Source organism: Balaenoptera physalus (genome assembly GCF_965194825.1).
Source record: "Balaenoptera physalus genome assembly, chromosome: 12".
In the NCBI taxonomy this organism is placed as follows: domain Eukaryota; kingdom Metazoa; phylum Chordata; class Mammalia; order Artiodactyla; family Balaenopteridae; genus Balaenoptera; species Balaenoptera physalus.
Window position 1 is genome coordinate 76,783,169 of NC_138897.1, and position 27,894 is coordinate 76,811,062.

Consider the following 27,894-nt stretch of genomic DNA (forward strand, 5'->3'; position numbering starts at 1 on the left):
AATGTCCCGGACCTTTGGTTTCCTCATCTACAGAAACACTGCATTCAACTCAAGAATAAGGCTCCATCTGTGCCTGTGTGCTCTCAGAGCAGCTCTGTCCTCTGCCCACAATTGCTCAACAAACCAAGGAACAAAGAGGCACCTCAGCTGATATGAAAAGCAGAAAAAACTGGAGAACTGAGCCGAAGGCCAGGCCTTGCAGCTCAATAGTGGCCCTGGGAGGCACTGCTTCTCCACTGCTCACCAGATCCCCTGTGTCCATTGTCTCTCCCATCCCACCCCCTCCAGCTTTAAAAAGGTCTGGCAAGTGGGTAGGGGCCAAGCAAAGCCTGACACATCACTGCTCTCCCCTGGGCTTCCCCCATCCGCCTTGCTCTCTGCAGAAGTACGGGGACCAATCTCGGAGGAGCTGCGCTGCAGCGGGGCGGAGGCGCAGCACAGACACTGGCCCACCAGCCTGCTGGCCCCCCAGTACCTGAAACGGGCTCTCCAACTCAGGCCCCCCCGGGCTGGACCCCTCCAGCCGCGGGGGCTGGTCCCCCGGCCCCCTGCCGCCGCCACCACCTCCACCACGGGGCCGCTGGACGTGAACTCTGACCTTTTGGAGGTCGAGGCGGGGCGAGGCCAGGTTAGGATGCAGCCGTGGCCCGCAGCATCTCACCATTTTGCCGCGCGGAGCTCCGGTCCTCGCCGCGCCTCTGACTGACACATGGTGGGCGGCGCAGGGAGGCAGTGCCAGGCTCGCTCCCTTTGTCTCTCCTCCTTCCTCCCTTCCCCCCTGGAGCTCCTGCGCTGTCACCGCTCCTCGCCCCGGCGGCTGCGGCTGGGGGACTGCTCCCTGGCTAGGTCCGGTCCAACGGATCAGGGCTGTTGCAGAGACAGGCACCGATCACACACCTGCTCGGCCTGCACACCGGCCCCGCCCTCGGCCCGTTCTGTCCCTGGCCTGGCTGCCTGCCCGCTCCCGGCAGGGAGGGGACCCGGCGCCTCTGAACCCAGGAGCACAAGCGGGAATCTGAGCCCCGCGCTCCAGGCGGGCGCCCAGCGTCGGCCTGTCTGCGGCCCCGGCGGCCCCTCCCTCGCCGGGACCTGACCCATTTTCCTTTCAGATGACAAAGTAGCATCTGAGGGATGAGGGCGCAGGAAGGCGGGAGAGGCGCGGCGGTGAGACCCCAGCATCTGGCCTGCTCCGGCTCTCTCCTCGTCGTCTCCCCCACCCCCCACCTCAGGGCCCCCCATGCCTGCCTCCTCTGAAGAGGGGCACCAGGGAGACCTCAGGGAAACCGGCCGCCCCGCCTTCCCATCTCTCTGGGGAGGCATCAGCACTTTGGTCCGCGGCCGCCCGGCTCCCTGCGAGGACGCCCAGCCTCTGCAGATCATGGGCAGGAGGAGAGCAAACATTCCGCAGCCTGGGAGTCACAGCCCCGCCCAGCGCAGCCCCCAACCCATGCGCCCGGCGTCGTCTTTAGATGAAGACATGCGGGGTCCCAGGCTGCTCCGAAGGCAGAGAACTGACCCGGCCCAGGCCCCCGCGCTGAGACCGAGCAAGAGGCCCCAACTTGGACATGGCTCGACCCTCACAGGCTGAACTTCTGAGGTCCTGGGCAAACCCACCTCAGCCAAGGAGGTAAAAACCGCCAGCCCGGCACCTGCCAGATCTCTAGGTGTGAGTGGCCATGGGGCTGGACTAGGATGACTAAGGTTTGGACGTGAGCATGGATTTCCACCCCTGCCAAGGCCCACCCCACCTCAGACCAGGACCCCTCGGCAACCTCATCTCCCCAGGCCACCCGCCTCGCTGAGTGGCCGCTGAATGGCAGGAGGGCGCCCGCATAGGCCTCCTCCTGCCCGAGGCCCCATGGACACTCTGGCTTTTGCCTGGCCAGGCTCGAGCTGAGGTCCCACTAACTCCCTTCCTACAGCCCACCTGCCGAGCACAGCCCCGCCCACCTGCCAAGCACAGCCCTGCCCCGCCCTCCCAGCTTCGGGCCCCAAACTCGCCTCCTGCCGGCTCCCCAGGAAACAGGCCCAGCGGGGTGATAGGCAGGTCAGGGTTGCGCCCGAAGCTAGGCTCCAGGACAAGGCTCTCTCCCTGACTCTAGAAACTCTAGAAAGCTTGGGCTGCGCGCACACCCGGGATTCACGGTGGGGGCTGGTGACGCCTTGTGGGCGGGGATGGGAGCCAGGCCTCCTCCTGCCCGTTTTCCTCGGTGGGACCTTGACCACTGCAGAATGTTGTCAGAAAAGCACATTCAGGAACCCACAGACAAACCCAGCTTGGCCCAAAACCTCAGGACCTCAAAGCAGATACCTGTGTGTGCCTTTGCATTGCATTCTCCCCCAAGGCCTCCAGTCCAGGGGCCTGGCCGGACCACACAGCCCACCAGGGAAGTGGAGGGAACTCTGGGGGACCAGCCCAAGGAGCTGCTATCCTGGAGAGACTCCAGGAACTGCCCTGAGAAGCTGGGCAGGAGGTCTTCACGCCTCAGTCCTGTCTCCGTCACTACTCCACTTCCTCTTCTAAAACGGGACACTGAGACCAGGGTCAGGTTTCTTTTAAATCACCAGTGTTCCCCAAAAGGCCCCCAGCAAGCTGACATGAATTCAGCTGTCCATCAGGAAACGGGCCAACACCCTCTGACTAGCTCAGAGCCGCAGGACGGAGGGAAGGGGGTCCCTAGAGGTCACCCCTTCTCACTTCCCAAGAGCAGAGCCACTTGCTCAGCCAACAGTGCTCCCAGCATCCCCATCTCAGAGCCCCACTTGCCCTCTGTGCCTACAGTGGCCTTTGGAGGCCAAGCTAGAGCTTTCTCCCTCTCTGGTTCCCTGAGTGCAACTTGGGGAGGTCAGGCCTGAAGGAGGAGCCTGCAAGGACAGCGCCCTGAAGCAGAGAAGTACAGACACCTTCCCTCTCTCCCGAGAGTCTCAAGGACACTCTGTGGAGGAGAATTTGGGGCTATGACCAGTAGGACTTTAAAGTCATTACATGGCCATGTGGAACATGAGAACACAGAAGCTTTGGTGGGGGGCAAGGACAATCTGGTTACTGTGATCCTGGATGCCCTCCCCACCACCCTCGCCCTGAGAGCTGGGAAAGGCCTTGCAAGTCACACATGCTCTCTGAGTCTCAGTTTCCTCATCTGGAAATGGGAAGGGTCCTTCCTCCTGCTCACCCGCCTTGAGTCTCAGATCAAAGCTGTGACCAAGGCCAAGAACAACTCTGCTCAGAAACCCTATGCCTCTCTTCCACCCAAGAGCTTAGTGCAGCCTCACCCCCCAGACCTGGCTCCCAGTGCCTCCCCTCCCTTTCCAAACCCACGCTCTGGGAGGACAGAAGTTTGCTATCACTGGGAAGATGGAAGGAACAGGGCAGAGGAGGCAGTTCTGACAGAGGAGCCCAAACCACAGGGGCAGCGATGATGTGAGTAGGAAGGGATGGCTCAACAGGACCATGTTGTGGGGAGCTCACCTTTGTCAGGACGGCTGTTCTGGGGGTTCACACCCCAGAGGTGCTGCAACATCCCCACCCACCCCTCACTGCCCTCGACGAAGGCCTTGTAACCCTGCACGTGTCCAGCCTAAGAGAGCCCAAGGATGTGCTCCTGCTCCCTGAGTGGAAAGCTCACTGGGTGCCAGTTATCCGGCCTGAAGCCTCAGCGGAAACCCCAGTGCCCCCCAAAACATGTGTCCCCAGCCTGACTTGCTGTGCACACTCCCAGCTCTGGAGGGCAGGGCTGCTGGGTAGCTGTGTCCAGGTGGGGCCACCAACCATTCCTCCCCTGAGTTCCAAGGCTAGAAGCTGACAAAATGTCAAGTAGGGAACCAGGAAAATGGATTCTCCCGGGTGAAACGGGTGAGCCATCTTGGAGAAGCCTTGGGCGAGAGAAGAGGAAGCAAAGAGAAGGGTCCAGAGGCACCTCTTTCAAGGGCGGTAGAGATGGGGACAGGACTCGGCAGGACACTTCCATAAATCCCCTCAAGGAAAGGAACCTTCTCTGGGGCAATCCTTAGCACTAGCGGGGAATGGGGTTCTGGGAAGGGCGGGGTGTCACCCCCTCCCGCCCCTTGGCTGGTACATGGTGACAACTGCAGCATATCCGGGTCCCACCGAGGAACACTGCCGCTTCCCTCCCTCTCTGGCGCCCGTCCCAGACCCTTCGGGCAGAACTGAGGAAATGGGCGCAGGAGGACATCGAGCCGCCCGCAACGCCCACATTTCCCTTTTCCGGGCCGGGAGGCGAGGAGATGCTACACGACGCGAAGGAAGTGAGCTCATCCTGCCCGGCCCCGTGACCTACCGTGTGGGGCCAGGGAAGCCACACTCGATCGGGGTTGGGGGGTGGGCTCCTCAGGCCCCAAGCGGTGAGGGGCGACCGGCCTCCCGGCTACGCGAGCAGGCCTTCCGCTTGCGCGGGGCGGCTCGGCCGCGGCCGCTCACTCACCGGCAGGTTGTCCGCTCCGCTGGCTTCCGCGCCGCGCGCCGGCTGAACTAGCAGGGAGGCGCCGCTCCTCGGAAGCCTGACTGCGGGCGGGCGGGCGGGGGCTCGGCTCCAGCCAGTCAGGCCGCCGGGGCGGCAGCAGGAGACCGGACACCAGGCTCGCTCGTCAGCCGCGCCCCGCCCCCCAGCCCGGGGTTCCTTTAAGGGGAGGGGCGGGGCCAAGGAGCGGCGGGAACAGGCGACCGGCCCGACGGCCACAGAACTTCGCGGGTGCCTCCTGGGGGCGGTGCTGGGCTCCCTGGGCCGCGAGCTCCTCCCACACACCCCTCCGGGCCGCCAGGGCCTCCACGTGCTGCAGACCTCACCCGAGGGCCGGCTTCTCTGGACTGAGCACAAAGCCACCTGCAGACACCTTTTCTAGCCCTCGAAGCCCTCGCTCCTTCCTACACCCGACCCTGAAGACAAAGGCTGCTCCTCACCCCACCCCCTCTCCTCCAGGCAGACACACCCTGACACACAAAATCCCCTGGTGCAGACCAGCAAACAAGACCCAGTGGGCAAGGTCCACCCCCGCCCAGCACATACGCTTCCTCGCGGGGATCAAGACCTGTGGGGTGATTCTCGTCTTATCTTTCTACCCCACTAGATGGTGGGGCCCCAGCCTGCAGGGTCAGCACCCTACCCCCATGCCTACTGAAAGCACTCAGTCAACATGGGATGGAATGAACCAGCTTAACACTTTTTAGGGGAGGGGGAGGGTCCAGCGGGGAACACCACCACTACTCAACCACAAAAAGCATGTGGAATTCAGGAACCTGATTAGCTGAACAACCCCAGCTTCTTTTGACCACTGGGAATTTAGTTTCTAAAGCAACACTTAGACCCGGAAGAGAGCTGACAGGGCTTGTGAAGAGATGGGCAGCTCAGCCAAGGCAGCCTGGAAGAGGACACAGCAGCATGCAGACACAGCCCCACACACCTGCCCCCTCATCCGGATCCAGCCCAACCAAGTGTTCCATAACAAGCTGGAGGGATCCTTGGGACGCCAGTAGGAACTGGGAGGCAGGGAGGTGCACAGCCGACCTCAGCCTCCTAGCCTGGGCTCACAGCATTCTTGGAGCCCCAGCGAGACTTTAGACCCCTGCTCACCTCAGAGCTCTAACCAACCACCACTCGAGATGGAATAAAAAGGAGTTAAAGCACAGAAGATGCTGACACACAATCTTAGCAACACTAAATTCCAGAACCAGAAATCCAGGAAGACTGTCCTGACTTCCCCAAAGCCTGCAGTGCATCCAGCAGGACCCAAGTTAGACCTAAGGGGGAAAAACAAGTCTGGATCAAAAGCCCAGATTCTTACTTGCTGAGCGGCCTGTGGAGCGCTGATGCTCTCCACTGTAAAATGACCAACTGGGCTGCTCCACATGGACCAGAGCTCCTCTGTAATCATTCAAAGCCTCTCAGGCTGACTGGCGTCTAGGAAACTCATAAACCAGCCCACAGGTCTGCCCTGAGATTAGCCTGCCCAGCCTTCTAACCTGCCCTCCACCACGTATATCTCAGGAGGGAAATGCCTTCTGGACAATATTCCAGACAATACTCAACATGATTTCTGGGAGTAAGAAAAAACCCCTTGGAAGGTTTACTCTCCCAGCCCAAATGAGGTCCCTTCTGGCCACCCACACTTGGTCCTTAATTTCTAGTCCTCCCACCTTGTTTGGACTCCCCTGGGCGGGAGTGCCACCTAGTGCCACTGTGAGGCTCTGCAGGCCCCAGGCCACTTGGCCGCAGCACCCGTGGACAGGCCAACCTCCTCAGGCAACCCACTGCCACTCCCCCGCTCCTTGCAGAGTGAACTCCGTGCCCTGCTGTGCCAGGGGACAGAAGGGAGTGGCGGGGCAGGGGTGGCAGGTGCTCTCTGTTAATTCTCATTCCCTGGGGGCCGATGGAGGCCCCTCGAAGAAGAGAGGTGATGGTCGGTGTCCGGTGTCCCAAGGCTGGCACGAGGAGCCAGGGGCAGGTTATCAGCCTCACAGAAGCCTGGGCAGGAGCCCGGACAAGCACGGACTACCCTCAGGTGATTCCTTGATCTGAAGGCTTCTCACAGCCCTGCCAAATTCTCCCTTCGTGTTCTCGAATGTTTCCTAGCAATCCCACCAGCCCAGATGACTTCTCTGCCACCCAGGCAGCGAGGAGGGTGCAGCAGGGTAAGGAAGCCCAGCAGAAAGCTCCCTCTAGGCCGGAGCCCAGCCTTGTCCATTCCCTTTCCCCTTAGTGGTGCAGGCACAGAGCACCCCCTTGGGCTGGGGGAGGCAGGGGAGAGGAAAGGCTGGAGTGGCTGCCACAGCTCCTGGCACGTACCACGAAGGAGGTCCCTGAGGCCTTGAGATGTCCTCCTGCCCTGGAATGAGCCCAGGATTCTCTGAGGTCAGAGCTGGGCAGGCAGCAGGGTCTACTTCCCACCAACTTGACTGTCTGCCCATTTTAACATCCAGAACTGTCTTCTCAACACCTATTAGGTAAGAGGTAAAATAGTACTTACTGAATCTCCACCCCCTGCCAGCATAGGACCAGGTATTTATTTATTCCTACATCATTCTCATTTAAGAGCAGCCTGTTCACAGAGGGGAACAATAAAGCTATAACAATTACAGGAAGTTTAAAAACATGCAAAACACGTTCTACACTGTCCAGGGTCATGGACTCGTGGAGCGAAGGAAATGCCAAGTGCAGATCGACAGGGTTGGGGTGAGCGACGTGGGAGACCTGACAGGCTGATCTGGCTTTATTCCTTTTCAGAACTGGAACGTCACACCTCACATTTTAAAAATACTAAACTGAGGGCAGAAACAAGGAAGCGGTGCTAACGCACCCCATGGCCAGACAAGATGACAACAAACCATGTTATTATGCTCAGATGTGGACTTCAGTGTTTAGGGGTGAAGTTTCATAATGTCTGCTATGTACTTTCAGTGGCTCAGAGAAGAGTCCATACATATGCACAGAGACAAAGCAGATACGAGGAAACATTAATAACTGGTCACTCAAGCAGTGTGTGTGGGTAACACTTCTCTCAACTTTTCTACTCTGTTCAGAAGTATTCACAATAAAAAACTGGAAGACTTTGCTTTAAGCCACAGAAAAACCTCTAAATTCTGCTACTGGGGAGAAAAACTCAAGACCACATTCAGCACACAGCGCCTCTCTGGCCCTGAGGCAGCATCATGCCCACCGCTCCTGCTTCTTGAGGCGGGTGGGGCAGTTCCGAGCCGAACCCCTCACTCCTGTCCAGGCAGCAGCCCTCCGATGACAGCAGCCCGCTCTGCAGCCTAGGGCCCCATCTCCGCAGAGTCAGCTCCTTGGTTTGCAGGAGGAGGGACACGTGGACAGCTTCTTCCCCAAAGGGCCCTCCTTTCTACCAGGCCAGCTTCCCCACCACCTGCACCTCTGTCCTCAGGACCCGTGAAGGCAAAAAGGACTCCTCAGAAGCGCCAGAGACCAAGGGAAATCTGCCACCAGATGCCACCCTTCATGGAACAGGAAACCCCGGCAGGAGGGGGAGCACACCTGGGCACTCCCCCCATACACACCTGCCATCCAGGTCACCTGGTGACCTGGGCTTACAGACGCTACACACCTTCCACCCCTCTTGGTAAGAAACACTTATGAAGGTCTGTTCCCCCCTTTGACTTATAGGGACAAAAAGGACAGCATATCTGAAATCATAGCTGCCACACAAACGCAGACTGCGATGCTCGGTCACAGGCAGTGGCCTTCCAGCTCCGGTCAGTGCTGCTCCCTTGAAGCCAGTTCTCCATAGAGGCCCGGTGGCGACCACCCTCCCCACTGAGGCCAAACGCCAGGCCCAGGTAGCCCAAATAAGGTAGGTGGGCTCTTTGACCCCAAACCCTGACCTTTTTCAGGAAGGACACCATGAGTTCCTGAAAAGAAACTCGTGGACGCGTCCCCTCCTCCATGCCCGGCACTCGACCTGCTCGCAGCTCCAGTTCTAAGGGCAGAGCGTTCTCCTGGTCTGACCAGAGCCGGAGGAGTGTGGTGGATTCCTTGTTCCATGCCATTCAGATTAAACGTTAAACTTACAAATACTCTGAGCCAGTATAGACAGAGAATAAACACATGAAAATGTTGAAGTGGACTCACATTTTAAAAAAAGCAAATTACAAACTGTATTAAGGTATGATTCTTGATGTTCCCTATTTCCTCCACTGCTCTCAGTAAAGAGCTACTCCACCCCTCCATCCACTCAAGTCAAAACTCACGAGTCATTTTCCATTTCTCTCTCCCCCCGCATGCAATCCATCAGTGCATCCTGTCCACTCTCCCCTCAAAAACATACCCAGAATCGAATGTGGAATCTAAAAATTACAACAAACTAGTGAATATAACAAAAAAGCAGCAGACTCACAGATACAGAGAACTAGTGGTTACCAGTGGAGGGGGGGTGGGGGTGGGGAGGAATATTGGGATAGGAGAGTAAGAGGTACAAACTATTAGGTATAAAATAAGTTACAAGGACTTCCCTGGTGGTGCAATGGTTACGAATCCGCCTGCCAATGCAGGGGACACGGGCTCGAGTCCTGGTCCGGGAAGATCCCACATGCCACGGAGCAACTAAGCCCGTGAACCACAACTACTGAACCTGCACTCTACAGCCTGAGAGCCACAACTACTGAGCCCGCGTGCCACAACTACTGAAGCCCGCACGCCTAGAGACCACACTCCGCCACAAGAGAAGCCACCACAATGAGAAGAATGAGAAGCCCGCGCAGTGCAATGAAGAGTAGTCCCCGCTCGCCGCAACTAGAGAAAGTCCGCACACAGCAACGAAGACCCAACGCAGCCAAAAATAAATAAATTAATGAATTAAATAAGTTGCAAAAATATACTGTACAACATAGGGAATAGAGCCAGTAGTTTATAATAACCTTAAAAGGAGTTTAACCTTTAAAAATTATGAATCACTATACTGCACACCTGTAACTTATACTGTACATCAACTATACTTCAATAAAAAAAAATACCAGAATCAAGTGCCTCCCCCCCACCCCAACTGCACTGCTCCCCACTCTGATCCAGGCCACCACCTTCTCTTGCTGGGATCCTGTCAGAGCCTCCCAACAGGTCCCCTAATCTGTCTCCACAGCAGCCAGGACGACTGGATCAGAACCCAGATCACTCAGCACTCACTCAGAGGACAGGCTGAGCTGGCGCCATGGGTCCTCCTGCCCTCCTACCTTCCTGCCCTCTGCGCCTCCAGCCACAGGGGCTCTTTGTTCTCCCTAAACAGCGACAAGTGTTCTCTATCCATCTCAAGCCTCTACCTGGACCACTCTCCCGGCCCCTCAGATGCACCCTCAGCCCACACGGCACTAAGCGGGGCCTTCCTTCCTTCCCTGACTGCCTTGGTCCCAGCCCAACTCTGCCCCAGCCTCAGACACTGTGCCCTTTACCTGTCTATGTTCTCACACGGCCTTTCAACCACTAGACATGTCCATGTGTCCGTCTGTTTCTCAGCTGTCTCAGCCCCTAATAAGGGAAGCTCTCTGAGGACGGGAGCGCTAGCTCTATTTACCAGTGGATCCCCAGCATCTCAACAAGGCCTGGCATCTGGAAGGAGCTCAAAGATTTGTTGAATGAAGCAGCAAATTCAAGAAGAGAGGAATGGTGTTCATCTATGACAACTGTTTCAGTAACACCCAGTGTGGTTCATATACCCAACAATGCCTATTACTAACGGGTACAATAGTTTTAGATGGCAAACATGTAGCAAAAATCGTGCAGGTGCCCAGACCCCTTCAGACAGCAATTCTACACTGAGGCATTCAGCCTGAGGAAAAGGCCTACGTGCAAAGATGTGCTCTACAACGTTAATCACGATGGTAAAAACCACCGGGGCACCAGAATCCACTATGGTAGTAGAGCCACTTAAGGTATGTAGTTACATGAAGTCTTGTAAAATCATCATATGTAGCAATATGTATAAGGTAAAAAAGGCAAGATACAAAACAGGAGTAGCTGACCCCTGAACAACACAGGTTTGAATGCGCAGGTCCACTTATAAGCAGACTTTTTTCAATAAATACGTACTACAGTACTACATAATTGGAGGATGTGAAGCCACGCATACCGAGAGTGGCCTGTAAAGTTATATGCATATTTTCAGTTGCTGGGGGGAGGGGAGTCAGTGCCCCTAACCCCCCGCATTGTTCAAGGGTCAACTGTATATCCATTTAAAAAAACAGACAGGGCTTCCCTGGTGGCGCAGTGGTTAAGAATCCCCCTGCCAATGCAGGGGACACGGTTTCGATCCCTGGTCCAGGAAGATCCCACATGCCGCGGAGCAACTAAGCTCGTGCGCCACAACTACTGAAGCCTGCGCGCCTGGAGCCTGTAGCTCTGCAACAAGAGAAGCCGCCGCAGTGAGAAGCCCGCTCACCGCAACGAAGAGCAGCCCCCGCTTGCCGCAACTAGAGAAAGCCCGCGCGCAGCAGCGAAGACCCAACGCAGCCAAAAATAAATAAATAAATTTATAAAAAACAAAAACACAAAAAAGAAACCAGACAGACATGAAGTGAAAAATAAAGCCCGTGATTATGCAACAAGTCGTCAGGTGAGAAGGGGTGGGAATCATGACTGTCCTCCCAGTTCTCCAACATTCTGTCAGATCATTACATCACCTCTGTCATTTACAAGAGAATGAGACTGACTTCCAGAAGGGGGCAAGACCATTCAATGGGAATGTGCTGGGAAAACTGCACATTCCCATGAATGAAGTCAGATACTTAACCTTACACGATATTAAAAAACAATTCAAAATGGATCAAAGACCTAAACACAAGACCTAAAACTATAAAATTCTTAGAGGAAAATAGGAGAAAATCTTCATGACACTGGATTCAGAAATGATTTCTTGGATATGACACCAGAAACACAGGAAATAGAAGTATAAATAGATAAATTGGACTTCATCAAAAGATATGACCAAGAGAGTAAAAAGATAAGCCATAGAATGGGAGAAAAATATTTGCAAATACATATACCAGATAAGGGTCTAGTATACATAAAAATAAAGAACTCCTGCAACTCAGCAACGAAAAACCACACAATTCAAAAATGGACAAAGGGGGACTTCCCTGGTGGTGCAGTGGTTAAGAATCCACCTGCCAATACAGGGGACACGGGTTCAAGCCCTGGTCCGGGAAGATCCCACATACCACGGAGCAACGAAGCCCATGCACCACAACTACTGAGCCTGCGCTCTTGAGCCCGTGCTCTGCAGCAAGAGAAGCCACCGCAATGAGAAGCTCGCGCACCACAACGAAGAGTAGCCCCCGCTCGCCACAACTAGAGAAAGCCCGTGTGCAGCAACGAAGACCCAACACAGCCATAAATAAATAAATAAATAAATTTTTTAAAAAATGGACAAAGGGCTTGAATAGACGTTTTTCCAAAGATATATAAATAGCCTATAAGCATGTGAAAGGATGCTCAACATCACTAGTCATTAGAAAATGAAAATCCAAACCTCAATGAGATACCATTTCACACCCATTAGGATGGCTATTATAAAAAATAAATTAAAAGGTGGATTAGAGACCTAAATGTAAGACTGGACACTATAAAACTCTTAGAGGAAAACATAGGAAGAACACTCTTTGACATAAATCACAGCAAGATCTTTTCTGATCCACCTCCTAGAGTAATGGAAATAAAAACAAAAATAAACAAATGGGACCTAATGAAACTTAAAAGCTTTTGCACAGCAAAGGAAACCATAAACAAGACGAAAAGACAACCCTCAGAAAGGGAGAAAATATTTGCAAACGAATCAATGGACAAAGGAATAATCTCCAAAATATATAAACAGCTCACGCAGCTCAATATTAAAAAAACAAACAACCCAATCCAAAAATGGGCAGAAGACCTAAATAGACATTTCTCCAAAGAAGACATACAGATGGCCAAGAAGCACATGAAAAGATGCTCAACATCACTAATTATTAGAGAAATGCAAATCAAAATTACAATGAGGTATCACCTCACACCAGTTAGAATGGGCACCATCAGAAAATCTACAAACAACAAATGCTGGAGAGGGTGTGGAGAAAAGGGAACCCTCTTGCACTGTTGGTGGGAAGGTAAATTGATACAGCCACTATGGAGAACAGTATGGAGTTCCTTAAAAAACTAAAAATAGATTTACCATATGATCCAGCAATCCCACTACTGGGCATATACCCAAAGAAAACCATAATTCAAAAAGACACATGCACCCCAATGTTCATTGCAGCACTATTTACAACAGCCAGGTCATGGAAGCAACCTAAATGCCCATCGACAGACGAATAGATAAAGAAGTTGTGGCACATATATACAATGGAATATTACTCAGCCATAAAAAGGAACGAAATTGGGTCATTTGTTGAGACGTGGATGGATCCAGAGACTGTCGTACAGAGTGAAGTAAGTCAGAAAGAGAAAAACAAATAACGTATATTAATGCATGTATGTGGAACCTAGAAAAATGGTACAGATGAACCGGTTTGCAGGGCAAAAGTTGAGACACAGATGTAGAGAACAAACGTATGGACACCAAGGGGGGGAAGCGGCGGGGGGTGGGGTGGGGATGGTGGGGTGATGAATTGGGCGATTGGGATTGACATGTATACACTGATGTGTATAAAATTGATGACAACCTGCTGTATAAAAAAATAAATAAAATAAAATTAAAAAAAAAAAAAAAAGGTGTTGGTGAGGATGTGGAGAAAGTGGAATCCTCATACAATGCGAATGGGAATATGAAATGGTACAGCCACTGTGGAAAAGTTTGGCAGTTCCTCAAAAAGTTAAACACAGACTGACCATATGATCCAGAAATTCCACTCCTAGTTATACACCCAAAAGAACTGAAAGCAAAGACTCAAACAGATACCTGTACATCAATGCTCACAGAAGCACTATTCCAACAGCCAAAGTGGAAACAACCCACTATCTATCAATAGATGATAAACAAAACGTGGTCTATCCATAAAATGGAATACTATTCAGCCTTAAAAAGGAATGAAACTCTGAAACATGCTATAAACATGATGAATCTTGAAAATATGGTAAGTGAAATAATAAGCCAGACACCAAAGGACAAATGTTGTATGATTCCACTAATATGAAGTACTTAGAATAGTCTTCACAGAGACAGAGTAGAACAGTGCTTAAGGGGGTTGGGTGGGAGGTAGACTAGGGAATATTATTTAATAGGTACAAAGTTTCTGTTTGAGATGATGAAAAAGTTCTAGGAATGGATAGTGGTAATGGTTGCAAAACAGTATGATGGGGCTTCCCTGGTGGCGCAGTGGTTAAGAATCTGCCTGCCAATGCAGGGGACACGGGTTCGAGCCCTGGTCCGGGAAGATCCCACATGCCGCAGAGCAACTAAGACCGTATGCCACAACTACTGAGCCTGTGCTCTAGAGCTCATGAGCCACAACTGCTGAGCCCATGTGCCACAACTACTGAAGCCCGTGCACCTATAGCCCGTGCTCTGCAACAAGAGAAGCCACCTCAACAAGAAGCCTGCGCACCACAACAAAAGAGTACCCCCACTGCCGCAACTAGAGAAAGCCCGCGTGCAGCAATGAAGACCCAACGCAGCCAAAAATACAATGCAGGGAACATGGGTTCCATCGCTGTTCCGGGAAGATCCCACATGCCGTGGAGCAACTAAGCCCGTGCGCCACAACTACTGAGCCTGAGCTCTAGAGCCCACGAGCCACAACTACTGAGCCCGTGCGCCACAACTACTGAGCCCGTGTGCCACAACTACTGAAGCCTGCGCACCTAGAGCCCATGCTCCGCAACAAGAGAAGCCACCGCAATGAGAAGCCCACACACTGCAACGAAGAGTAGCCCCCACTCACCGCAACTAGAGAAAGCCCGTGCACAGCAACGAAGACCCAATGCAGCCAAAAATAAATAAATAAATTTATTTTTTGAAAAAAAAAAAAAGAAATATACCCCAAAATGACAGAAGATGATGAAAAGGAGAAAAGTACTTTGAGACAGCTAAATAAACAAGCACAATATGCTCAAAGATTAATGGGAAAATATGATCATAATGAGAGAAATGGAAGACATAAAAAAGAACCACTTGAAACTTCCAAAATGAAAAACAGAATGTCTTCAATGAAAATTTCTACAAAAAGCTACTAGAATAAGTGAATTTAATAAGATTAAAGAAATTTTCATATATTGCTAATGGGAATACAAAATGGTAAAACAACTATTAATATTTTCAAAACAGTTTGGTGGTTTCTTATAAATACACAGTTACCTATGAATAGTAATTGTACTTTTAGGTATTTACACAAGAGAAATGAAAACAAATGTCTACACAAAGACGTAAACACAAATATTCATATAGATTTTATACATAATAGCCAAAAGATGCAAACAACCCAAATGTCCACCAACAGATGAAGGGTTAAAAATAATCTGTGGGGGCTTCCCTGGTGGCGCAGTGGCTGAGAATCTGCCTGCCAATGCAGGGGACACGGGTTCAAGCCCTGGTCTGGGAAGATCCCACATGCTGCGGAGCAACTCGGCCCGTGAGCCACAATTACTGAGCCTGCACATCTGGAGCCTGCGCTCCGCAACAAGAGAGGCCGCGACAGTGAGAGGCCCGCGCACCGCGATGAAGAGTGGCCCCCGCTTGCCGCAACTAGAGGAAGCCCTCGCACAGAAACAAAAACCCAACACAGCCAAAAATAAATAAATAAATAAAATAAAATAAAATAAAACAGTATAAATCATAGCAATTAAAAAAAAAATCTGTGGGGCTTCCTCGGTGGCACAGGAGTTCAGAATCCACCTGCCAATGCAGGGGACACAGGTTCGAGCCCTAGTCCGGGAAGATCCCACATGCTGCAGAACAACTAAGCCCGTGCGCCACAACCACTGAGCCTGCGCTCTAGAGCCTGAGAGCCACAACTACTGAGCCTGCGTGCCACAACTACTGAAGCCCACGTGCCTAGAGCCCGTGCTCCGCAACAAGAGAAAACACTGCAATGAGAAGCCCGCGCACCACAACAAAGAGAAGCCCCCGCTCACCGCAACTAGAGAAAGCCCGTGCACAGCAACGAAGACCCAACTCAGCCAAAAATAAATAAGTAAAATTAAAAAAAAAAATCTGTGGCATAGCCACCCAGTGAAATACTATTCAGCAATAAAGAGGAATGAATTTCAACATTATGGTCAGTAAAATAAACCACATAGAACAGAGTACATTCCATTTAAATAAAATTTCTTAAAAGAAAAAACTCATCTATAGTGATAAGAAGCAGATCAGTGATTGCCTGGAACCATGGGTGGATACTGACTGCAAGGGGATACATATTTTCTATCTCCAGTGTGGTGGTGATTACACAAATCTATATATTTATTAAAACCAATGAATTATATGCTTTAAAAGGGTTTTATTGCATGTAAACAATACCTCAGTAAAGTCGACTTAGAAATTGAATCAGGGCTTCCCTGGTGGCACAATGGTTAAGAATCCACCTGCCAATGAAGGGGACATGAGTTCGAGCCCTGGTCAGGGAAGATCCCACATGCCACAGAGCAACTAATCCTGTGCGCCACAACTACTGAGTCTGCGCTCTAGACCCTGCAAGCCACAACTACTGAAACCCGTGCCTAAAGCCTGTGCTCTGCAACAAGAGAAGTCACCACAATGAGAAGCCGGCACACCACAACGAAGAGTAGTCCCCGCTCTCTGCAACTAGAGAAAGCCCACACTCAGCAACGAAGACCCAATGCAGCCAAAAATAAATAAATTTATTTCAAAAAAAAAAAGAAACTAAATCACCACAGTAGCATTATTTACAGTAGCCAAGACATGGAAACAACTTAAGTGTCCATCAAGGGATGAATGAATAAAGAGGTTATGGCGTATATATTTACAATGGAGTATTATTCAGCCATAAAAAATAAGGAAATTCTACCATTTGCGACAACATGGATGGATCTTGAAGGCATTATGCTAAGTGGAATGACTCAGACAGAAAAAGACAAATACCATACGATCTCACTTAAATGTGGAATCTTACAAAAAACAAAAAAACAAAACAAAAAACCCACCAAACTCAGAAAAACAGATCAGACTGAGGAGGAGGGGGAGCGGGGAATTAGAGGAAGGTGGCCAAAAGGTACAAACTTCCAGATGTAAGAGAAATAAGTACTAGGGATGTAATGTACAACATGATGACTATAGTTACCACTGCTGTATTAACATACAGGAAAATTAAGAGAGTTAATCCTAAGAGTTCTCATCACAAGGAGAAACTTTTTTTTTCTTTTTTTTTTTTTTTTTTTTTTTATAAATTTATTTATTTATTTTTGGCTGTGTTGGGTCTTCGTTTCTGTGCGAGGGCTTTCTCTAGTTGCGGCGAGCGGGGGCCACTCTTCATCGCGGTCGCGGGCCTCTCACTGTCGCGGCCTCTCTTGTTGCGGAGCACAGGCTCCAGACGCGCAGGCTCAGTAGTTGTGGCTCACGGGCCTAGTTGCTCCGCGGCATGTGGGATCTTCCCGGACCAGGGCTCGAACCCGTGTCCCCTGCATTGGCAGGCAGATTCTCAACCACTGCGCCACCAGGGAAGCCCTTTTTTTCTTTTTTCTTTTCTTCTTTATTTTCTTTTTATTGTATCTATATGAGATGATGGATATTAGCTGAACCTATTGTGGTAATCATTTCACAATGTATCAAGCTATCATGATGTACAGCTTAAACATATATACAGTGATGTATATCAATTGTTTCTCAATGAAATTGGAAAAAAATTAAATCAACTTTCAATAAATACGTAAGTATGGAGAGACTTTCTGGAAGATACACAAGAAATGTTAAAAATTCTTGCTTGGGGCTTCCCTGGTGGCACAGTGGTTAAGAATCCGCCTGCCAATGCAGGGGACACGCGTTGGAGCCCTGGTCTGGGAAGATCCCACATGCTGCGGAGCAACTAAGCCCGTGCGCCACAACTACTGAGCCTGCGCTCTAGAGCCCATGAACCACAATTACCGAGCCTGCATGCTGCAACTACTGAAGCCCACATGCCTAGAGCCCGTGCTCCGCAACAAGAGAAGCCACCACAATGAGAAGCCTGCACACCACACAAAGAGTAGCCCCCGCTCGCCGCAACTAGAGAAAGCCTGCCCACAGCAATGAAAACCCAATACAGCCAAAAATAAAATAAACAAATTTTTTAAAAAAACATGAAAAATTCTTGCTTGCTTCTGGAGAGCAGGAATGGGATTAGCAGACGGGGTGGAGAGTAAAGGCTCATTTTTATGTAATCCCTTCTTTACTATTTGAATTTTCACATGATCATATTTTATTTAAAAATTTTAAACTATCTTATTAAAAATAAAAATTAATTTAACAATACATACTCCTAAACAGAGCCAAAAGCTTAGAAGGGCGATGTTCAACAAAATGTTAACTGGTTTCCTGCGGGTTGTAGGATTACGGGTCATCAACTCTTTTCGTCTTCATATTTTGCAGCATTTTCTTATTTTTTGTAGATGAACACATCTTTACAAGTAGATGAAGGACAAAGCTATTTCCACATTGGGGAAAGTGATGCCATATATAGAGAGAGAAAGAGTGGAGCTACTGGAACCTGGATGCTTCTGAAAGCTTCCAGAGACTCCACTCTCTTTAACAGGTCACTTTGTTGCTAGTTACAGAATTCCCTTAATCCCACAGCAGCAAACACACAGGTTTCATTTCTACTCAGCAGATTACGTGAACTTTTTTTTTTTAATTTTATAAATTGATTGATTGATTGATTGCTACATTGGGTCTTCTTTGCTGCATGCAGGCTTTCTCTAGTTGTGGCGAGCAGGGGCTACTCTTCGTTGCGGTGTGAGGGCTTCTCATCGAGGTGGCTTCTCTTGTTGTGGAGCACGGGCTCTAGGCGCACAGGCTTCAGTAGCTGTAGCACGCGGGCTCAGTAGCTGTGGCTTGCGGGCTCTAGAGAGCAGGCTCAGTAGCTGTGGCGCACGGGCTTAGTTGCTCCACAGCATGTGGGATCTTCCCGAACCAGGGCTCGAACCCGTGTCCCCTGCACTGGCAGGTGGATTCTTTTTGTTTTTTTAAAATATTTATTTATTTATTTACTTTTGGCTGCATTGGGTCTTCATTGTTGCACGCGGGCTTTCTGTAGTTGCGGCGAGCGGGGGCTACTCTTCATTGCGGTGCGCGGGCTTCTCATTGAGGTGGCTTCTCTTGTTGCGGAGCACGGGCTCTAGGTGCGTGGGCTTCAGTTGTGGCTCGCGGGCTCTAGAGCGCAGGCTTGGTAGTTGTGGTACACGGGCTTAGTTGCTATGCAGCATGTGGGATCTTTCCGGACCAGGGCTTGAACCCGTGTCTCCTGCATTGGCAGGCAGATTCTTAACCACTGCGCCACCAGGGAAGTCCGGCAGGCGGATTCTTAACCACTGTGCCACCAGGGAAGTCCCTGCATGAACTTTTTTTTTTTTTCTTCTTTTCTACCATAAAAACAACATGAATCGGGACTTCCCTGGTGGCACAGTGGTTAAGAATCCGCCTGCCAGGGGGCTTCCCTGGTGGCACAGTGGTTGAAAGTCTGCCTGCTAGTGCAGGGGACACGGGTTCGAGCCCTGGTCCGGGAAGATCCCACATGCCGCGGAGCTACTGGGCCCGTGAGCCACAATTACTGAGCCTGCGCATCTGGAGCCTGTGCTCCGCAACAAGAGAGGCCGCAACAGTGAGAGGCCCGCGCACCGCGATGAGGAGTGGCCCCCGCTTGCCACAACTGGAGAAAGCCCTTGCACAGAAACGAAGACCCAACACAGCCATAAATAAATTAATTAATTAAAAAAAAATTAGAATGATTTACTTTAAAAAAAAAAAAAAAAAGAATCCGCCTGCCAATGCAGGGGACACGGGTTCGAGCCCTGGTCCAGGAAGATCCCACATGCCACGGAGCAACTAAGCCCGTGCGCCGCAACTACTGAGCCTGTGCTCTAGAGCCCATAAGCCACAACTACTGAGCCCACGTGCTGCAATTACTGAAGCCTGCATGCCTAGAGCCCGTGCTCTGCAACAAGAGAAGCCACCGCAATGAGAAGCCCTCACACCGCAACGAAGAGTAGACCCCACTCACCGCAACGAAGAGTAGACCCCACTCGCCGCAACTAGAGAAAAGCCCATGCACAGCAACAAAGACCCAACACAGCCATAAATAAAAAATAAATAAATAAAAACGCTCCCAATCTTTAAAAAAAACAACATGAATCTTAGATCAGGCAAAAATCTTAGAAACATTTTCTTAAATGTGTTAAAACAGAAGCCCCAAGGTGACACAACTCACCCAAGGCCTTGCAGCTGCTGGTTCCCAGATCTCAAGTCTCCTGACACCCTGTCCCTCCCTCCTTACTGCTCCTACGTGAGAGCTGCACCCACCCCAGCCCAGAGAACAGCCTGCAGGGAGTGAGGCGGCATAGATTTTGGAGTTATGGTTTCCTCTAAACTGTTACCAAAAAGAGGAAATTCTATTTACATGAAGGAAAGATGTGAGCATGAATTCTTCAGGAGCGCTGTGCTGGGGGCGGGGTGGGGAGGGGGGGCTAATGTGAATGCTCGTCACATTATCGCAGACAACAACTGTTCAAGTCAGGCCACTCAAATTCACCTCCCATTTTAAACAGTCAGAGCCCCAGAGAATGGAGGTACCTCAAATACACAGCAAGCCCTCCCTCCATCTCTCACTGCCACCGTCAAGCTCCTATATTAAGAGCACCTTCTGTGAGCAACATGGTATTTATTGTTCCAAGAGTACGGCATTTAGCATCGACAGACCTCTGTTCTGGAACCTGTTCTGCCACGAACTAGTCTTTCCATTTGTAAAATGGTTCTAACACCTGCCCTTCCTACCTCAGTGAGCTGTTGTAACTAAAAGGGTTCAGAAAAACTGCGAGATGCTGTTCAACATAAGGTACTACAACCATGCTCTTGAGAGTTTTGATACAGAGGGAAGACCAGAGGGTTCTCTGCAACAAGAGAAATTCACAAGCTAGGAAAAGACAAAGGCTTCCTGCTGGCACTCTGACCAAGAGGGGCTAATAGGAAGGCTTCACGTGTGGGGATGGCTATACTGCCCATGTCTGTCTCCTGGAAACCCAGAAAACACTATTTGGTAAGAAAAAATCACCCAGTCACCTCAACTGTGCCACTGACCCCAGAGGCCATCTCAGCAGTAACTTCCAACCTGTCTTCTTTCTCAGCTCTGGAGATGCCAGACTTGACTTCAGGGATAGGAAGGGATTATATTGCAGCAAAATCACCACCAGAAATTTTCACCTGCCACATACTAATGGAGCCCTGAAGGGACCCTTACAGCTCATCTGCCCATGATTCCTAAATCTGACTTGTCATGAGAATCACCTGCAGGGCCTTGTGAAAACAAAGATCTTGAGCCTTGCCCAAACTTTCTAAATCTCTAGGGCTTAGACCAAAGAATCCATATCATTAAAGCTCCCCAAACAATTCTGAGGATCAGCCAGACTGGGGTACTCTCTCATTTTTCATATGAGGTGTCAGTGATTAGGTGGAGCCGGGGGTGAGACTAAGATCCAGCCCCCATCTGCCCGTTCAAGAATCGCCCCCCGCTCCCCGCCACCAACCTGCTGCCTCTCCTGAAATCTTACAGCGTCTACTCTGAGCCCAGACCATTTCCCCTTCATAAATGAAATGTTGCCCAACTTGCAAACCCAGGAGCCATCTTACTCCACCGAAAGAACAGGACCTAACTTAAGCCCAGTTCTTTACCCACAGGGGCTTCAGACCTCTCACTGTACTAGGCCACTCTGCTCCTGTGTCCTGTCACTGTCCAGAGCCTAGAACTTAGAAGCTAATCAACCCTGTCCTCTTTACAAATAATCGTTTTTCAGGTATTGACTCATATATGGCAGTAATCCCAATTATACAAACAGTGGATGCTATGAAAAACTACTGACATTAGTCTTTTATGAATGAGGAAGTAGCAAATTTCTTCCAAATGTAGATTCTCTTGCGATACCTCTGAAATGAGTGGGAATTTCCTGAAAGCAGGTGGGCATGTCACCAGGTGGGTCAGCCTGACAGATGTCTGGGGTCAGAGGGAAGCCAGCTTGGGTTTAACACTTGAGTAGGGTCATGGATCACAGTCTTAACAAGTACTTTACTAGTTTGAAGGAGAAGGATATGTTTACAGAGGAAACCACCAATGTTATGGGAAACAGTGTTCAGCATACTTAAAAAGTATGACTCACATACTATACAATTCTGTAAAAAAGGACTCTGTAATATACAACCAAAAAACAGAAAACTTGGAAAGTGACATGTCCAAGTCCACACAGCTACTAGAAGCATGGTTAGAACCTGCCTTCAGGACTGGGACCCTGGCCGCTGGGTGCAGCTGAGCTAGATTACTGATATGGCGCAGCTCATGGGGAAATCCAAATGCATCATCCCAAATACCATCGTCTCTGCTTTCACCCCCTCTGTTGCCCAGGCTATCAGGGTCTATTGATAGTTCAGATATTTCACTCGTTAAATTATGGGTAAAAAGAAAGCAATTTTTAAACTTACACCTTTATATTCAATTTCAGTATTTACTGAATGTCTGCTCTGAGTCAGATATCCTGGGCCTAGGGAAGCACAGATGAGTAAGACGGTTCATTACGTATCACACAAGGCACAACGACACCGAAGCCCGTCCCAACTGCACGGCCCAGTTGCGGGGAGAGCATTTTGAGCAGTAACGATAAAGGAATTTGATGACTTCAGTCTGGTCTCTGGTGAGAACTTATCCACATCACAAAAGTCCAACCCTTCCAGCTCATCCTCAGACTTGAGAAGGCGTGAACTGTCAGGACGCCAGCCTGAGCATAAGGCACAGGCTCTGAAGATTTCAACAGCAGGAAATTTCCACTCGGAGGCCTTGGGGAGACCAGGGGTGGATCTGGAGACAGAGGGAAGCCAGACATGATGCCCAAGGTATAACTTCTCTAACAGCCCCAAAACCACTGGAGATGTGAACTCCAAGAAAGCACATTTCACTTTTTCAAACAGTTTAACTTTGGGGCAATTTACAAAGTGACAGGCAGTTGTGCTCCATGAGAACCCAAGGTGGTTCCATCCTGTTCCTACCTCCCAGTGACCAGCAAGTTTGGGTGGGATCTCCAAGCCCAGCTTCTCCCATTCTCGCTCCTGGTACTTCTCATACTGCCGGTAACCTGCGTACCCGCCACCCGTTGCGACCAAAAAGAGCAGGGGGCGCAGCAGGGACAAGGTTCGGGCAGGGGCAGTGTGGACTTTTCTGGCATCTGTAACAAAAAGCAGGAAAATTTTGAGCCTGGGAAAAGGGACGGGTATGAGTCACGCAAACACAGCACCAACAGGAGGGCTGGGAAAAGCCCTCAGCAAAGCTGACTGGACCCAGAAGGGATCTGACAGGGAGGTGCAGCCCTGAGTCACTGCAAAGACCCTGCTGCCTCCAAATTCTATCTAGTAAGGTACAAGCTTCTTTCCTGTGACACTACAGTGCACCCCAACTGCCACCATAATTACAGAATTTAAGATGAAAACATTGAATTGCAAAGAGGTCAAGAAACGAATCCAGGGGGCTTCCCTAGTGGCGCAGTGGTTGAGAGTCTGCCTGCCAATGCAGGAGACACGGGTTCGAGCCCTGGTCTGGGAAGATCCCACATGCCGCGGAGCGACTAGGCCCATGAGCCACAACTACTGAGCCTGCGCATCTGGAGCCTGTGCTCCGCAACAAGAGAGGCCGCGATAATGAGAGGCCCGCGTATCGCGATGAAGAGTGGCCCCCGCTTGCCGCAACTAGAGAAAGCCCTCGCACAGAAACGAAAACCCAACACAGCCAAAAATAAATAATAAATAAATAATAATAAATAAATAATGAAAAAAAAGAAACGAAACCAGGTTGCCCCGCTGGCTACCAACAGGGCCAGGACTAGGACAGGTACCATTTCTCCCGCAGGATCTCTGATTTTACTTTTACGATCCAGGCCCAGCTCTGACTGGACAGTAGTATTCTCCCAAATGCAAAATCTCATAAGCTCTTACAATTCAACGATAAAAGATAAATAGTCCAATTTTAAAATGTACTAAGAATTTGAATAGATATTTCTCCAAAGAAGATATATGAGTGGCCAGTAAGCACATGTAAAGATGCTCAACATCTGTTATGGTTGAATTATGTCCCCCTAAAATTCATATGCTGAAGTCCTAACCCTTAGCACCTCAGAATGTGATCTTACTTGGATAAAAGGTCTCTACAGAGGTAATCAAGTTAAAATAAGGTCAGCACAGTGGGCCCTAATCCAATATGACTAGTGTGCTTATAAAAAGAGAAAATTTTGGGACTTCCCTGGTAGCCCAGTGGATAAGAATCTGTCTTACAATGCAGGGGACACCAGTTTGATCCCTGGTTGGGCAACTAAGATCCCACATGCCACAGGGCAACTAAGCCCATGCACCACAGCTACTGAGCCCACACGCCACAACTAGAGAGAAGCCTGTGCACGCACAGCAACAAAGCGAAGAGCCCATGCGCCGCAATGAAAGATCCTGCATGCTGCAACTAAGACCCGATGCAGCCAGAAAACAAACAAATAAATAAATAAATTTTTTAAAAAATAAATTAAAAAATAAAAAGAGAAAATTTGGAGACAGACATGCACCCAGGGAGAATGCTATCTGAAGACGAAAGCAGAGATCGGGGTGATGTTTCTATAATACAAGCCAAAAAAGCCAAATATTGCCAGCAATCCATCAGAAGCTAGACAAGAGGCTCTCCCTCACACCCCTCAGAAGGGAGCAGCCCTGTGACACCTTGATCTTGGACCTCTAGTCTCCAGAACTGTGAGAGAATAAATTTCTACCGTTTAAGCCACTCAGTTTGTGGTACTCTGTTCCAGTAGCCCTAGCAAACCAATGCATCATTAGTAATCAGGGAAATGCAATTCAAAACCACGATGAGATACAACTTCACACCCACTAGGATGGTTTTAATCAAAAAGACAGATAAGTGTTGGTAAGGATGTGGAGAAACTGGAACACGCATACACTGCTGATGGGATTGTAAAATGGGGCTTCAGTTCTTCAAAATGTTAAACATAAAATTACCACATGACCTAGCAATTCAGCTCTTAGGGAAGTGAAACATACATCTACACAAAAACTTGTCAAGCATGCTCCACAGCAGCATCATTCATAATAGCCAAAAAGTGAAAAAATCCAAATGTCCATCAACTGACAAATGAATAAAAAAGTGGTATAACCATACAATGGAATATTGATAATAAAAAAGAAATGAAGTATTGACACATGCTACAACATGAACCTTGAATACATTATGTAAAAGAAGTCAGCCACAAAAGGCTGCATATTGTATGATTCCATTTATATGAAGTGTCTGGTATAGGAAACATACTAGAGAGACCTAAAGTAGGTTAGTGGGTGCCAGGGACTAGGGGTAGGGAGAAATGGGGAGTGACAGTTTAATGGATCAAGTGCTACTATTGTGGGGGGGCGAGGAGGGAATGAAAATATTCTAAAATTAGGTAGTGCTGATGGTTGTACAACTCTGTAAGTATACAAAAAAAACACTGAATTGCATACTTAAAAGGGTGAATTTTATGGTATGAAAATTATATCTCAATAAAGTTATTGTTAAAACAAAATCTCAAGAGCTGACTTCTCAGTAGCCTGAACAAAACCTTCATCCTGTCTTTGGCTTCAAACGGAAGGAAATGGTCCTGCCCATTTGTCCCTGTCCCTCCACCACCTTTTGGTTGTTGCTGTTTCTTTTTCTTTCTTTCTTTTTTTTTTTTTTTTTGGCCGTGCCGAGAGGCTTGTGGGATTTTAGTTCCCCAACCAGGGATTGAACTTGGGTCCTCAGCAGTGACAGCGCAGAGTCCTGACCACTGGACCATCAGGGAATTTCCTGCTGTTTCGTTTTTTTAACGAACAAGTATAGATGTCATTAATCTCCTCCATTTTCTTTTTTTTTTTTTAAAGCCAACTTATTTCTCTCTAGCTTATTTTATTTTTTTAACTTTTTTTGGGTTTATTTATTTATTTAATTTATTTATTTTATGGCTGTGCTGGGTCTTCGTTTCTGTGCGAGGGCCCTCTCTAGTTGTGGCAAGTGGGGGCCACTCTTTATCGCGGTGCGCGGGCCTCTCATTATCGCGGCCTCTCTTGTTGCGGAGCACAGGCTCCAGACACGCAGGCTCAGCAACTGTGGCTCACGGGCCTAGTTCTTCCGCGGCATGTAGGATCTTCCCAGACCAGGGCTTGAACCCATGTCCCCTGCATTGGCAGGCAGACTCTCAACCACTGCGCCACCAGGGAAGCCCCTCTCCTCCATTTTCTGATTACTCCTAATGAACCCTTACTATTGAACAACTAAATATTCTACCTCTGACCAGAAAATCTTGTCAAAAAGCAAGAAATATTTTTTTTCCTCTTTCTGAAATATTTGGTGATGAGAGAACTGTTGTACACTCCCTACCTGCACTGAATCAGCACCCAAGGCTGACTGGTCACACTCTCCTACATGCTTCTGCTACACTGGACCTTTCTTCAACTATAGGTCTTTCTCTTGCCTCTCTCTGCTTACTACTCTCTCTTCTCTTCTTCTCTCTCTTACTACACACTCTCTCTTCTCTGCTCCTCCAACTGGTCACACTCTCTCTGCTTACTACTCCTCCAAGTAGTAAGCACAGAGTGCCCTCCACTCCTGACCGCCTCTCTGCTGCATTTGTCACTTTAAAAAAGAACAGCTTTTCTGCAGATCCAAGATGCTGGCTTGATTTCTGAGGCTCCCCCTGAACCCTTCAAGTGATTCCTATGTGTTCCAGCCTGCAAGTCCTAATTAAATAAGTAACACCTATTAACTACCTTAATAAGCCTTTTGTTTTTATTCTCATTAACCATCTCATTTTATTCCCAAGGTATGATTACTGGACAGTCAAAAATAGCTTCCAGTGTGATAGAAAAAGGATATTTAGTTAATAAAGACAATATACATTTTTGTACAGGTTCCAATAGCTGCTTACAAGATCCAAAAAGTTCATAAGCCAGTGCTGATGAGGGTGTGGGGAACTGATGTACTCATGAGCACATCCTGCTCAGAGGAGTGTAAACTGGGACAACCTTCTCTGAAGAGTAATTTGGCTTAAATACCAAATTATAAAATACACAAACCTTTTGATCCAGCAATTCTAAGTCTACAAATTTATTCTGAGGATGCACAAAAATATGTTAGTACAGAACTGTCTGTAATAGGAAAAGACTAGGAGCAACTTAAATGTCCAACACCAAACAGTACAGTCATGCGACGGAATACTACACAGCCAGTAAAAACCATCAGATAACAGCAGCTAATGCTTCAGTGGTACCTACATGCCAGGTACTCTAAGCACTTTGCAGGCACAATTCCATCTAATTCTAACAACAACCCTATGAAATACGTGCTGTCTTTATCCCAATTTACTGACAAACTGAAGCAGAGAGGCCAGCATTGCCTCTAACTGCTACTTACTTGTGGAAAAAGTTCTGAGAGGCAGCTTCCTTAAGGACTGAAGGAAATGGCTCAGGGCAATGTCTTCACAGTGATGGCGCCTACAAAAGCAAAAATGAAGCATTAAACACTTTTTTAATTGAAAAGAAATTAGTGGATCAACTTCTAAAGTTTTTTTTTTAATTTATTTATTTATGGCTGCATTGGGTCTTTGTTGCTGCATGCGGGCTTTCTCTAGTTGCGGCAAGCGGGGGCTACTCTTCATTGCGGTGCACGGGCTTCTCATTGCAGTGGCTTCTCTTGTTGCGGAGCACGGGCTCTAGGCACGCGGGTTCAGTAGTTGTGGCACGTGGGCTCAGTAGTTGTGGCTCACGGGCTCTAGAGCGCAGGCTCAGTAGTTGTGGCGCACGGGCTTAGTTGCCCCATGGCATGTGGGATCTTCCCGGACCAGGGCTCGAACCCGTGTCCCCTGCATTGGCAGGCGGGTTCTTAACCACTGTGCCACCAGGGAAGTCCCCAACTTCTAAAATTTGAATATAGTCTATAGATTCAATAATAGTATTGTGTCTGTGTTAATTTCCTGGCTTTGACCATTGTACTGTGGTTTTTGTAAGAAAACGTCCTTATACAAAAAGGGCTCAAATATTTAAAGGTAAAGGGGCATCAAGTGTTTCAGAAAAAAATATATACAAACACACACTCACAAAGAGAAAAACAGGGAGAGGAAGGGAGAGAGAATGATAAAGCAAATATAGTTGATATATGGGGAATCAGAGGACAGGGTATTTGGGAATTCTCTGTACTATTTTTATAACTTTTCTGTAAGT

At 49.1% G+C, this 27,894-nt stretch overlaps 1 protein-coding gene across 1 annotated transcript in view; it reads right to left on the bottom strand.

Moving 5' to 3' along the window:
- Positions 1–27,894, bottom strand: part of PISD (phosphatidylserine decarboxylase) — a 39,712-nt gene that overhangs the window by 5,756 nt on the left and 6,062 nt on the right. The window contains 5 exon segments of the mRNA XM_082416984.1: positions 662–742; positions 744–867; positions 1,246–1,369; positions 22,666–22,841; positions 27,089–27,168. Coding sequence (XP_082273110.1) covers positions 662–742; positions 744–867; positions 1,246–1,369; positions 22,666–22,841; positions 27,089–27,168 — 585 coding nt within the window.